The sequence below is a fragment of the Anabrus simplex genome, chromosome 2 (genome assembly GCF_040414725.1).
Source record: "Anabrus simplex isolate iqAnaSimp1 chromosome 2, ASM4041472v1, whole genome shotgun sequence".
NCBI lineage: Eukaryota > Metazoa > Arthropoda > Insecta > Orthoptera > Tettigoniidae > Anabrus > Anabrus simplex.
Genome location: NC_090266.1, coordinates 286,741,415 through 286,753,950, shown reverse-complemented (window position 1 = coordinate 286,753,950; position 12,536 = coordinate 286,741,415). Strand labels below are relative to the sequence as shown.

Sequence of the window (12,536 nt, the reverse complement as noted above, 5' to 3'; positions counted from 1 at the left end):
CTGAGTTATCCACTGATTCTTAGTTGATCTTTTCTTCCTTCCTAACATTTCTTCAGCATACTGACTTCATTTTTCATGACTAACCACTCTTCCTCTATTGTGTTTCCTTCAGCCTTTTCATTTAGTCCTTGTGCAACATGTTCCTTGAAACAATCCCTCACACTCTTTTCTTTCAACTTGTCTAGATCCCATCTTTTTGCATTCTTACCTTTCTTCAATTTCTTCAGCTTGAGATGGCATTTCATGACCAACAAGTTGTGGTCAGAGTCCACGTCTGCTCCTGGGAAAGTTTTGCAATCCAACACCTGGTTTCTGAATCTCTGCCTAATCAAAGAACTCATATGAAAACTAAAAAAATATGTACGGGTATTTTAACGTGATAATTGCAAGCAAACGCATAGGAATTAAGAACGAATGCGCAGAAATGAATTCAAAGTAAATCATTAACGCAATTCTAAAACGAAACCCTTAATACATTAGTAATACTGATGACATACAAGCTTGCAATTTTCTGTTGACTGAGTCTTCTTTTATAATTAAAGCAATCGAATTAAATCAATGTATGGGGATCCTGTTTGTAGTTTATACCTTTTTCGGTATAAAAATCCTCACAAGAGAAGTTAATAATTAAGATAAACTACGAACACACATTTTTACTACTGTATATACCCTGTATACGCATAAAGGAATGAATGGATCGTTTATTTGTAGATGAAACATATTTTAACTTTATAGCTACGAAGGAATACAAAGCTCACCTGACAAGGTAAACTGTTTTGAGACTTACCAATCAGAGGCATGTCATAATCTTGGAAATAATTTATCCATATATTCACTGGACTCAGAATTACTTCATCGCCTTCTCCTCCACCTATGCCGTTCATCTCCCGTATGTAAGACAGAACCAGTAAATTCTATACGTAGAGCTGTATACTTGGACAAAATCCAGGAGTTGGGGACTTTGAACACACACTATTTTATTGAAAGCATCCGAGCACATCTTTGTAATGATAAACTGAAAATACCAAGCAAGCTGGAAGTCTTACGTGGCCGTTGATATTGTGATCATAACAGTAGCAGTGCTAAAAAGCTCGCCCCCACCCCCGCAAAAATTATTGAAAATGGGCCCCTTGTTTCCTGATAAGAAACGTTGCAAGTTTATTTCGTAGTAAAAGGTTGCATATTATTACAATGAACAGCAACGACGATAATAATAATAATAATAATAATAATAATAATAATAATAATAATAATAATGTTACACAATTTAGTTTCCAAATCCGAAGGAATAAAATTATACACTTATATGCACACAACACACAAACACACACACAAGAAATGCATATTCCAATTATGGTATAGTTTTGGACAAAACATGACGGCCTCAGTTCCAGGAAGCGAGCTGGAAGCCAGCAGTCAATCACATCCTGCACCCTGCTGAGTTAACGAGTTCTAAGTGCTCCTTGGTTGTTTTGGAGAGGCTGCCAAATCACTTTCTTCCTCACACTCTGTAGTATTTACCCTTTCTTCGTGTAGAGTGCAGTGGCCGATTTGGCAACTCTGGCTGCAGTAGAGTTAGTAAATTCTATTAAGTCGCTAATAGACACCGATCTGCCGCTGGAAAGTAGTGGTGTGAGGCGAGGTCAACATGATTTGTCCCCAACTATTACCAAAAGACGCTGACCGTCACAATATTAAGAAATAATCTCGTTCCTAGGACCAAACAATTTACAACTCAAACATCAGTCGTTATGTAGGAAATACAATGAAGCAGAGGAATCAGCTGAACACATACTTTTCGAATGTGAGGCGCTGGGTAGAATCAGACTCTCCACTCTAGGACTACCAGTTGAAGAGAGAGAAAAAAATCCAAGAACACCCAGTAAGAACAACCTGCAGCTTTGTGAAGGGAGCAGGTATATCTAGGTGGGAATGAAGGAAAAACATGGTAGCAAAAGATCTTAGAGGTCGACGCTAATTAGGAACTAATATTTAGAGGCCCCATGAAGAAAAGAAGAAGAAGAACCATCAATCGTAGGCGTACTTAGCTACACTGACTGCCGAGAGTTGTAAACAGGCTCGAAACCTCAGTATTTAGAGTTTAGATAAGGAGGCTGTCTTTGTTACCGCTTCTTCGCTGACTACTGGCTTATCAGAACTGGCTAATTACTTCAAAATCCTTGTTGTTTGTTGTGAGTGGCAGAAAGAGATGGTTATTATTGGAACAGGCTGGGAAACCCGCATTCTTTCAGAAATAACTACCGTACTCTTATTGACGAAAGAAGTTCTGCACTACAACGGCCTAAGTTTGGAATAACCCTCTGTAATACACATAATATTGTGTTGTGTGCTGTAGCTTTCTATTTATGTGAAATCACTCTTCAGCTACTGAAGTAAGAAATCCTCACAAGCCATGCCCCCTCCCGCCCCGCGAGATCTGTGGGGCCTTATCACCGCCGAACCACCGGAATAAAGTCAAGCGTAGATGCCACTACAACCACAGGTATAGAAAGTGGTAGAGTACTCTGTGTTGTTCATTAATAAGATACACCAGCAGAATGGGAAGCTCAGGAACACTGAGTGACTCCAAGTGTGGATGAGTTATTGATTGCCATATTAGTAATAAATCCGTCATGGACATTGGTGGTGTGATTATGATGTGGAAACGTGAAGGGCCGATAGGTATGAAATGGCGTATGGCTATTAGTGGCGGGAGATCCCAGGGTGGGTTAGGCTCGACAGGTGCAGGTCTTTTGATTTGACCCCCATAGGCGACCTGCGCGTCATGATGAGGATGAAATGATGATGAAGACAACACATACACCCAGCCCCGTGCCAGGGAAAATAACCAATGATGGTTAAAATTCCCGACCCTGCCGGGAATCGAACCCGAGACCCCTGTTATCAAAGGCCAGCACGCTAACCATTTAGCCATGGAGCCGGACGGCGGATAGGTTACGTTTAATGACAGAGTGCATTGAGTTTCGTGTACAGTCCTTCATGTCAATCGCCAGACATAGATTGAAAAAATATTCCGTGCTATTAATAACCATGAGTGTTGACAGAAATGCGGATCTATGGTTGAGGAGTTCCCTGTAAACAAAATATTTCGTCATCTACTAATGTTACGCACCTCCCACAAGGAGATAAAAATGGCCGCCTTACTGGACGATGTACAATGGGAAATGTGTGATTTAAAGTGATGAATTACACCATAACCTTAGAGAGAGTGTTTGGGTGTAATGAACGATACCTGGCTTCATGTGAATCGCAAACAGTGAAATTTTGATGAATGTGTGAAATGAAACAACATTTCAATCAATCAATCAATCAATCAATCAATCAATCAATCAATCAATCAATCAATCAATCAATCAATCAATCAATCAATCAATCAATCAATCAATCAATCAATCAATCAATCAATCAATCAATCAATCAATCAATCAATCAATCAATCCAATTCTGATCTGCATTTAGGGCAGTCGCTCAGGTGGCAGATTCCCTATCTGTTGTTTCTCCATCGACTTCAAGAAAACTGGTTGAAAATAGAATTTCCTCAAAGAAAAAGGCATTGTCTGATTAGAAGAGGTGTTCGGATACTTTCGAACATATCGTGCATCTATAAATTTGTTAAAAATATTCCTGTAGGAGTGAAATATTTATGATAGTATAATGATCAGGGGAGGGCTACCCCTGACATACTCGTTCCATCATACTGTATGCAGGTTATACCACGAACGTTGTACCATAACATTCATGGACAATATTATTTTCTTGTTTGAATCTTTTTTTTTTTTGGTATTCTACATACATGATTCTGAACAACTTTCAAATTTCCTTAGGCCGCCTTTCACCTATTCTACTTCCATAGCCTAATCATCAAGTCTTCCTTTAATTTTGTTCAAGAAGTCGCACCAACTGCTTTCTGCATTAGTTATTCACTCCAATTTTATTGAATGCTGTTTGTCCAATGGAGGAATTAAATAATGAACATTCTGTGAAGATCAAGCAGAAATCTCGAGTCAATTGACATGCAAACCACTGCTGTCCAAAGTTTAACTGCATCAGCGTTGTAAAGAGATACATACATAGTCCGTTCTGAATTAGGAAACATGTCGTGGTCGTAATATTTATTTAGTGTCAAGGTCAATACATAGCAGAAATTTATTACTCATCTGACAGAATGTACGTTGGGTGATGGTCGGCTATTTTCCCGTAACTTACAACAGAAGTTATTCCTGAGTGATATTTATTCTCCTAGCCTGGGATACTTACAGCTCTCGATATTTAGCACAGGGCTAAAGTTAAATGTACAGAACAGTGTACGATTTCGTTAGGAAAATAATGGTAAATTTCTAGGGTAAATATTGAATGAGAAATACAATATAGTATAAATTGTTGGTTTCTTTGAAATACATTCTGTCAACAAATATACGCCTCTGTCAGTGAGTGACAACTAATTCAATACCAGTACTGTAAACTGGCTCCCTGGACTCGAAAATATCTGCGAATGCAGTTTCCGAAATATCTACGTATCTGAATATCGTCGCTGAGGGAGCAGTACAGCGTATCTGACAGTGCACTTCCTAACCATTATTTTCCTCAAGACTAGTCACGTCTCCCAGCCACATATGGATATGCAGTCTATCAGATCAGTTTTCATTGCGTTCATTTTCCTACTATTTGCATTTACGTCACACTGACACATGTAGGTCTTATGGCGACAATGGGATAGGAAAGGGCTAGAAGTGGGAAGGAAGCCATACCAGCATTTACCTAGAGAAGAAGCGGGAAAACACGGAAACCCACTTCGAGGGTGGCTGAGGTGGGAATTGAAATCCTTCCACTCAGTTGACCTCTTAAGGCTAAGTGGACCCCATTCCAGTCCTCGTGCTTTTCAAATTTCGTGGCAGGGCCCGGAATTTAACCCGGGCCTTCGGGGGTGGCAGATAATCACACTAACCACTACACCACAGAGGGGGGAAGTTTATTTTCCTATCATAATGTGCAAAGGAGAATGAACCTTAAATACATTTTACTGTAAGAATTTCTAAATTCGTCAATCAGACACACATATTACAGTACGGTACGGTAAGGTTCATTTTCCTTTACACCTCACCATAGGAAATTGAACACAACGGTAATGGTTCTGATGAACTGCACATCCATATATGGCTGGGAGGCGTGACTAGTCTTGAGGAAAGGTGCACTGTCAGATACGCGGTGTTGCTCCCGCTGCAACGATATCTGTTTTCTTTGGTTGGTTGTCCAGGTACAGTATATAAAAATGTGATAATCGGTGAAACTGTGCAGTGAAGCCTGAGGGGTGGGGTATAGTTTTGTACTTCATTTAATGTAATTCCTGTTGTGTCATCTTCAGTTGCGTGGTCAGAAATCTGCTCATACTATTCTTTGACAGTTCAGCACCTTACCAACAAATACAGTATTTCCGTGGAATCAGTAGTAGTTTAGGATGCTGTATCAAAGTTTTACCTCTGTCCAAACAGCGTGTCTTTGTCGCACAACCTATTTTATTCGTTGCTGTTTACAATGCAATCACCTGGACGATATTTTAACTCCGAAGGAGGAGGCTACTAAATTTCAAGTTGGCAATATTTCTGTTGTGTTGGTTCCTATGGATCGTACTGACTTGATGGAGTTATTTTGAAGGCCTCAGCACCTACACATGTTAGTCTTTGGCGAGTCTTGTATGATGAGGAGAAGAGTTATCTCCACATATACCTTCGGAGCGTCGTTATTCAAGACAGAAGATAGTTTTCTACCACCCTCATCTTGTTGGCTCCGGTCTCCGGAACTGAATTGACCACACTTCTGATAGACAGTACGTTCAGATGTTTCCTCACGTTCCTTGTCTACATTACCGAAAGTATTTTGCAAAATAGGACACAGTCTGAATTTATGAAGCAGAATCATCAGGAACTCATTTCTTATCGACATATCTTGCAGGACACACCGGACTCGCAATAAATGAATCCCAACGTAATACGGCATGCCGATGGCCGAAGAGTTGCTCTCGAATTCGTATTAAAAACTCTGCGACCAGTCTGGTACGTTAGTTTGTGGCAGAGGTGAGAGTGGCTCACCGGAAAATAGGACATAATTTACTGAAGAATCTCGTAGTAGTAGTTAATTTGCTGAGAATCGCATCACCAAAGCATGTAAGAGCGAAAACTTTACATCGCACACACTTGTAGATTAGAGGTGGCAAAAGCCGGAGTTACGACGTTATGATTGTAATGTGTCAATTCAAACTTAATTGAACATCATTTACAACTCAAAGAGAAGACGTTGGGGGCAATTTAAACGGCATATTTGTCTCAGTTCTTTGATTATATTGTTTCGAACTCACATGACCCGAGGAGAAAAATTGAACTAGCAGTACGCTACTTTCATTTCCTAGATTCATCGGCATGCTGCAACTTACAAACTGATAAATAATTCCTTTACATTCTTTGTTTCTTCATAGTACATTTCTTCTTCACTAAATGGAGTTAACACCTCACAAGTAACTTCATCTTGTACATTCTAGTTCATGAGTCTTCGGATTTGTTAGCCTAAGTTGCTGCTGAAAGACTGAGTTGGCTTTAAGGTATATACATCTTCAGCCAGGGAATTTTATATTCCGTCTGATATTTCATTTAGCTTAACGGCCATAATTATCCATGGTCACTGAATCCTCCATACACAGCTGTATTTTTCTGTCCCTAATTAAATGCTTAATTCATGGTCCATGAACCAGTCGTAGCTCGTAGAAACTGAACTTATTCATTGAGAATAGACTTTGCTCGTTCAGTGGGAAATATTCAGCATCGTCGACAAGTTATATCTAGACTTCGAGTGTGGAACCCTCCTTACGCTTATCCAACAACTGTCCAACCACGCCAGCAAGTTTGGCGTATCTACTAAAGAGAACTACGGGAACGAAGGTAACTATTAACATTGCCTCATAGAGGTATCAAGACTCATAAATGAAGGCATGTAGAAGACCTTTAACACTACTGAAAAAATATAACTAGTTTGAAACGTACTGGTCGTGAGACGTGACACGGTAAAAAGTAGGAACTTAAAGGGAAGATGGAACGAGACTAAACAGTAACAGCTCTAAGAGGACCTGGAAGAGGTAAATGATGAGGTGTATGCTTGAGAGTGCTTGAGTGCTTGAAGCAGACTGTGAGTTAGTGTTCATGCAAACAAGTATTTCAGATGTCTCTCAAAGTGCGTCCTACTTTTATACCCATAGCTATGCTCACGATTTCAATAGTCACGTAAAATTGCACGCTCATTTACTCTGCTTGCTTTTAACTTTATAACCAAATAAAGAAACTGAGTTTTTAAATATTACATCCGATGTAAGATTTTCAATGAACTACCTTCTGCACTGGGAAGAGAATATACATTCTGCACAACGACATATTACCCATCCTTAGTGATTTATGCCAACAGTTGTTAGTATAAGCAGGTTTGTTAGTTTAGACTTTCTTACCTAAGACAAGACTGGCTATGGAGGATGTGATGATACTACAAGAACACAGAAGCATTGTGTGGCTAAGGTCAACCTCTTGTCGTTGAATAGCAACCATTATCACGGCTACAACTGCCGATAACAAACCAACCACGATTGCTTGGCACTGAAACACGAAAATATATTACATGTTTCACTACTACTTATCCTACGGATTTGTTTTTTATTTGAAGGGTCCCCAACCGACTTTCCTACAGTGGACTAATTCTTCTTTCCTTCTGATAGGAAGGACTGATTTGTTGAATATATTCAGAATTACAAAGCGAGGAATTTAGAGAGAAAATTATGCAAGTGAATTTGCATTGGCTCCAGATCACTAAATTCTGTAAAGTTTGATTTCATACTTTAAAAATGAGAAACTAAAACTCAGGTGTTATTGAGAAATATAGCAATATAATTCATCGTCTTCTTGTAACGGTGACATACCGGCATTAAGTTATACCAATATTTATCGCACAACTGTCAGAGTGTACTTTACAATATTGACCATTTTTTACTACATGTATTCAGTGCCTCTTATCAGAAGGTGACAACGACATGATGAGACTTCCTAATAATCAGTACCTAGGTTTAATTTATAATAAGTCATCTATTCCGTTAATGGACCTTCCTTCTCCGTTGGGCTCGCTTCCGGAAGAAGATATGCAATAAACCTTTACACTTTCACAACAAGTACGTGAACAGGTTCTTATTCTACAGATATAAATGTCCTTCTATTGGTAATTCCAATAATAGGGTATATACTGGTGTAGAAATTTGTAATATTGAAATAACTTTAGAATAAAAGAGTTAGAACAGATAATACTCTTCTACGCTGCAATTAATGGTACGTATTTCACAGTCATCCCATTCACAGTAGATCGCCAACTGGAAGAATCAAATATATAATTGTTGTCATCTGTTATGAGTTTCACGACACTCTATACAACATACTTACTGCAGTCAGCTGATGAGGAAGATCTACACGTAGAAACATTTTATGTTGATTATATTCCTTGGTATTGTTAAACTAAATGAGGGCCAAGGAATGCGAAGACACCTCTCTCACTGATAAACGTGCTGATTTCTGAAGGTATGCAAAAAAAATCTTCTGTAGACTGAGTGGCCTAAAAATATAAAAATATGTATTTATTTTGTTGAAAGTCTGTACATCTCTTTAGTTAAAATAAAATCTCCATAAATTACGTACCACATAATGCACATAATTTTACATCATTTGAAAGATCGATTCATACAAACTAAAAGAGATTTTATTTAAAAGATCTTACAGCGTAAAGTTCAATATGAAACCTAGCACATCACATCACATCACATCGCATCGCATCACCACTATTCTAGTAGCTGCTTTCATGTGTTTTACAAGATAGTGTATAAGAATTTGTTCTTCGTAACTGCAGTAATGTTTATCACAATCCATCACGATGGGTAGCCCATTGGATACAATTATACATCTGAAAATGAGGTCATTTCCATCAGAAATATACTTCCAGTTTTATGTGCTTTCGAGACATAATTTTCGTCTTGATGAATGTATTGCTCTTTGTAAAGCAAATTTAGCCTCATCCCTTTTAATCGTGAGATGTAAGAGATCAATGACATTAGTCCTGCAACAATGAAACAGTTCCCTTGTGCTTTGCGTATATCACGATAAACATTCATAAATGTACCACACTGTCCGTGGCAGTATATTATTAAAGCATTTATGTTAGACGAATGACCTAAATTAATAATTATCTCGACAGAACATCCAGTAATCTGCCGACGGTTTGGGTGTTGTTCTTTGGCAAGCCGCCGATGTATCGACTGATCAACTTCTTGTGTCTTGAAGTTGTAGTATTCCTTATTTTTTTGCTGAAAATCCCCCTGGATTATGTAATATCATATACCGCTCCTCAGGTACAGCTAAAACACGTTTTAGTTTCAGATTGTTCCCATTCTTCCTGGAATTTTAGCTGTCATAGTATTGTTATTTCATACAAATTCGCCTATTCCTACTTACAGTAGAATCTACCAAAATCTTCTCTGTTTTTAAACCGAAATGTGGCATTTATTAGTTATTAGTTAATGCATGCTCCTTGATATATCGCCCCCTTTATGGCTTAATAATGTCGGATAATGTACATGATGATGGTCTGTTTATGTAAAATTTCATTGCTCATTATCGAAATAATTTTTTCAACAATTCTCGAAATATTCTTCCGTTACTAACGTGACTGAATCCAGCTTCCAAATTCCAAACTTGTTGCCTCTTAGATAGCGATTATAATGACTAAGATGATGAATATTGTATTAAAGAGCCTGATATACAGCGCCACCATTCAGTCAAGAGAGTTAGATCGTTTTTATTCCTCCAGCTGTGTTGTATATGCCGTCCCATATGTGTACTTTGCCATTCCTTCTTGAGGAAAAATGTACAGCTGTGTACTTGAATATTCAGTGTATGTTTATTTCAAGGCTACTGAACTTGAGTTCAATTGGATACTCAATGCACTGTTTTAGCTTGTTCACATGAATTACAAGAAACTTAAACAAATATTCGTAAGTGCCCTTACCTGTCGGAGTGCTGTCCTCATTATTTATTCTTTATATTGGGTTTTTATGTAGTACCGTTGTAACGACCATTAGTCACCCATTAAAAGTTTCCAGAAAACATGTGTTAGAGTCAATGATGACTTCGTAACACGCTTTGTATGTCTTAAATGTCATAGCTTCATCAAATATTTAAACAGATACGTCATACTCATGTTTCAATTTTCCTTAGGACGAAAATATAAATGGATAACGTTGACTAAACTTAATACAAAGTTCCAGGTGACAACACCTACACTTCTAGGTGAAAATCGTATGTTATTTATCACTGGCATCTCTGGCCTTGATTCTTTGTTTCTTGTTTCTTTCTTCGTTTTAGCAACCGCAACTTATTTTTCATTTTTCTAGCAGCTTAGCGCCTCATTAAAACCGGCAAGTTTTCCGACACTAGGATTCGAATGGAAATTATGTTCAACGCTGTGGACGGTAGGATTCGCAACTACTGTCTCCTGACTGCAAGATTACAGCTAACGTACCCCTTAACGAACTCGCTTTGTAATGATATTTGTTCAAGAATACAGCATTGAAATACACCAGATTAAGTTTCAATTAGTTTTTCCTTGAAGTTTTTGTTAAGATCTTGTAGTCTCGCTATATTTTACACAGGAAGTTGTCGTATTTCATTTCTTGAAGGCCAAGTAGGGAGCGTTCAGTTAAATTGCAAGAGGGAATCCTTTATTTTCTAAGTTTAGGTTAAATCTCATCATAAGTCACGAACGGATGTACGAGCTGCCTTATTCCCCTGTGCCTTTCATTACTAATACTTCAAAGAACAACAATTTGAGTAATGCTGTCCCTTCACTTAGATGTTGAAATAATGTTTATATTTCAGATTAAAATGCTGTGAAAGAGAATTTAGTAAACTTCAATTACGTTGCATTCACATTCTTGCGCGACGAAATAATTCTGACAAAACTTACACAATTTAATCTAACCATATTTGCGTAAAATGCCATTATTGTCAATCTTGTTTACTTTCGCCACGTGCATTCTGGATTTCGCATAGCGTGCACTATGCTGTAATTCAATCTCCCCCCCCCCGCACTCTTGTAAGCCTACTAGATTTTTTTCCAGTAACGATTTCAAAATGTATGCTTGAGCGTTTCTCTTCTCCTATTTTCTTTTGCTTTTGTCCATTTCTTCTTCTAGTGGCTTTATTTTACTCGTTTACTATTTGAATTATAGTCAGTTTCTCCTTTTGTGGTGTATCGAGTGTACTCCTTTGGAGCTCCTAGGTAAGCCTAGATTTGTCCTTTGGTTTGGATGTTTCCCATCTGCTTCCTACGTTCTTAAATTATCTTATGCGTTTTAGTTTTACAAGATCGATGGGAATTTCTTTTATGTCTCTCGATTAAAATTCTATAACATTTATTCCCCTATAATGTTCTTCCCGCTTCTATTCCCGTTTGTCCTCCACTGTTCTTGAAGATCTTCATAACTCTCTGCAAACTTTCCCTTTTTTAACTATTGCCATACCTATAGACCCGTAGCTATGCTGTTGTGTACGTGCTCATTTAGAAATCTGCAGTTCCTTCTTCAATCTATGGGAACGCAGAATTATCATAAATATCAAAATCATATTTTCCTTTTCAGTAAGGCTTTGTGAAAAGTAACTTGAGTGTGGCATTTCTTCATAAATCTATGAAATAACTCAAGCAGTGGAGGCATGCACACTACTTAACTTTTCTGATAACAATGTAATAGGTGATTCAATATATCATAAGAGATAACATACCGTAGTTGCATCACCAACAGCATCACTACCAATAAGATCATCTGATCCACGATAAATTATTTCTTCTTCTTCTCCTCCTCCTCCTCATCATCATCATCTTCATCATCATCATCATCATCATCCACGTGAAAAGGCAAACCTCAGCATAGAACTGACAGTTTTTAAAACTTCAGTCATCAGCAATGGTTTGCTGTATTATTTCTGATGTAACTTGACGGATAATAGACCTTTCAACAAAGCCTTGCTTTTTTTGTATTTCTTAATATGTTATTCCTGCCTTTTAATTCTTAAATGAAGCGTAGAATAAAGTTGAGTATTAAGGCCTTCGATTTAGAGGGTCCCGGGTTCGATTACCGACCGGTTGGGGGATTTTAATTTCGTCTGATGAATTCTTCTGGTTCGGGGACTGGCTGTTTGTGTTTGTCCCAACACTCTCATTTTCATATTAAAACAACACACCACATTACCAACCACGACAGAAACACGCAATAGTGATTACGTCCGCCCATACAGGGTTGGCGTCGGGATTGGCATCCGGCAGTAAAACAGGGCCAAATCCGCATGTGCGACACAGTTCGCACCCACGACTTAACAGGTGTGGCAAAAGCGGAAGAAGAAGAATCTGTACTTGTTATCAGTCGATCCAAAACTGGAATATATCAGTGA

The 12,536-nt window shown here is 38.2% G+C and overlaps 1 protein-coding gene across 2 annotated transcripts in view; it reads right to left on the bottom strand.

Moving 5' to 3' along the window:
* LOC136862778 (solute carrier family 41 member 1) overlaps positions 1-12,536 on the bottom strand; it is a 204,860-nt gene that overhangs the window by 62,580 nt on the left and 129,744 nt on the right. For both annotated transcript variants that reach the window (XM_067139032.2, XM_067139031.2), the window contains exon 4: positions 7,508-7,652. In XM_067139032.2, the coding sequence (XP_066995133.1) occupies positions 7,508-7,652 (145 nt within the window). The remainder of the gene's footprint in view (positions 1-7,507; positions 7,653-12,536) is intronic.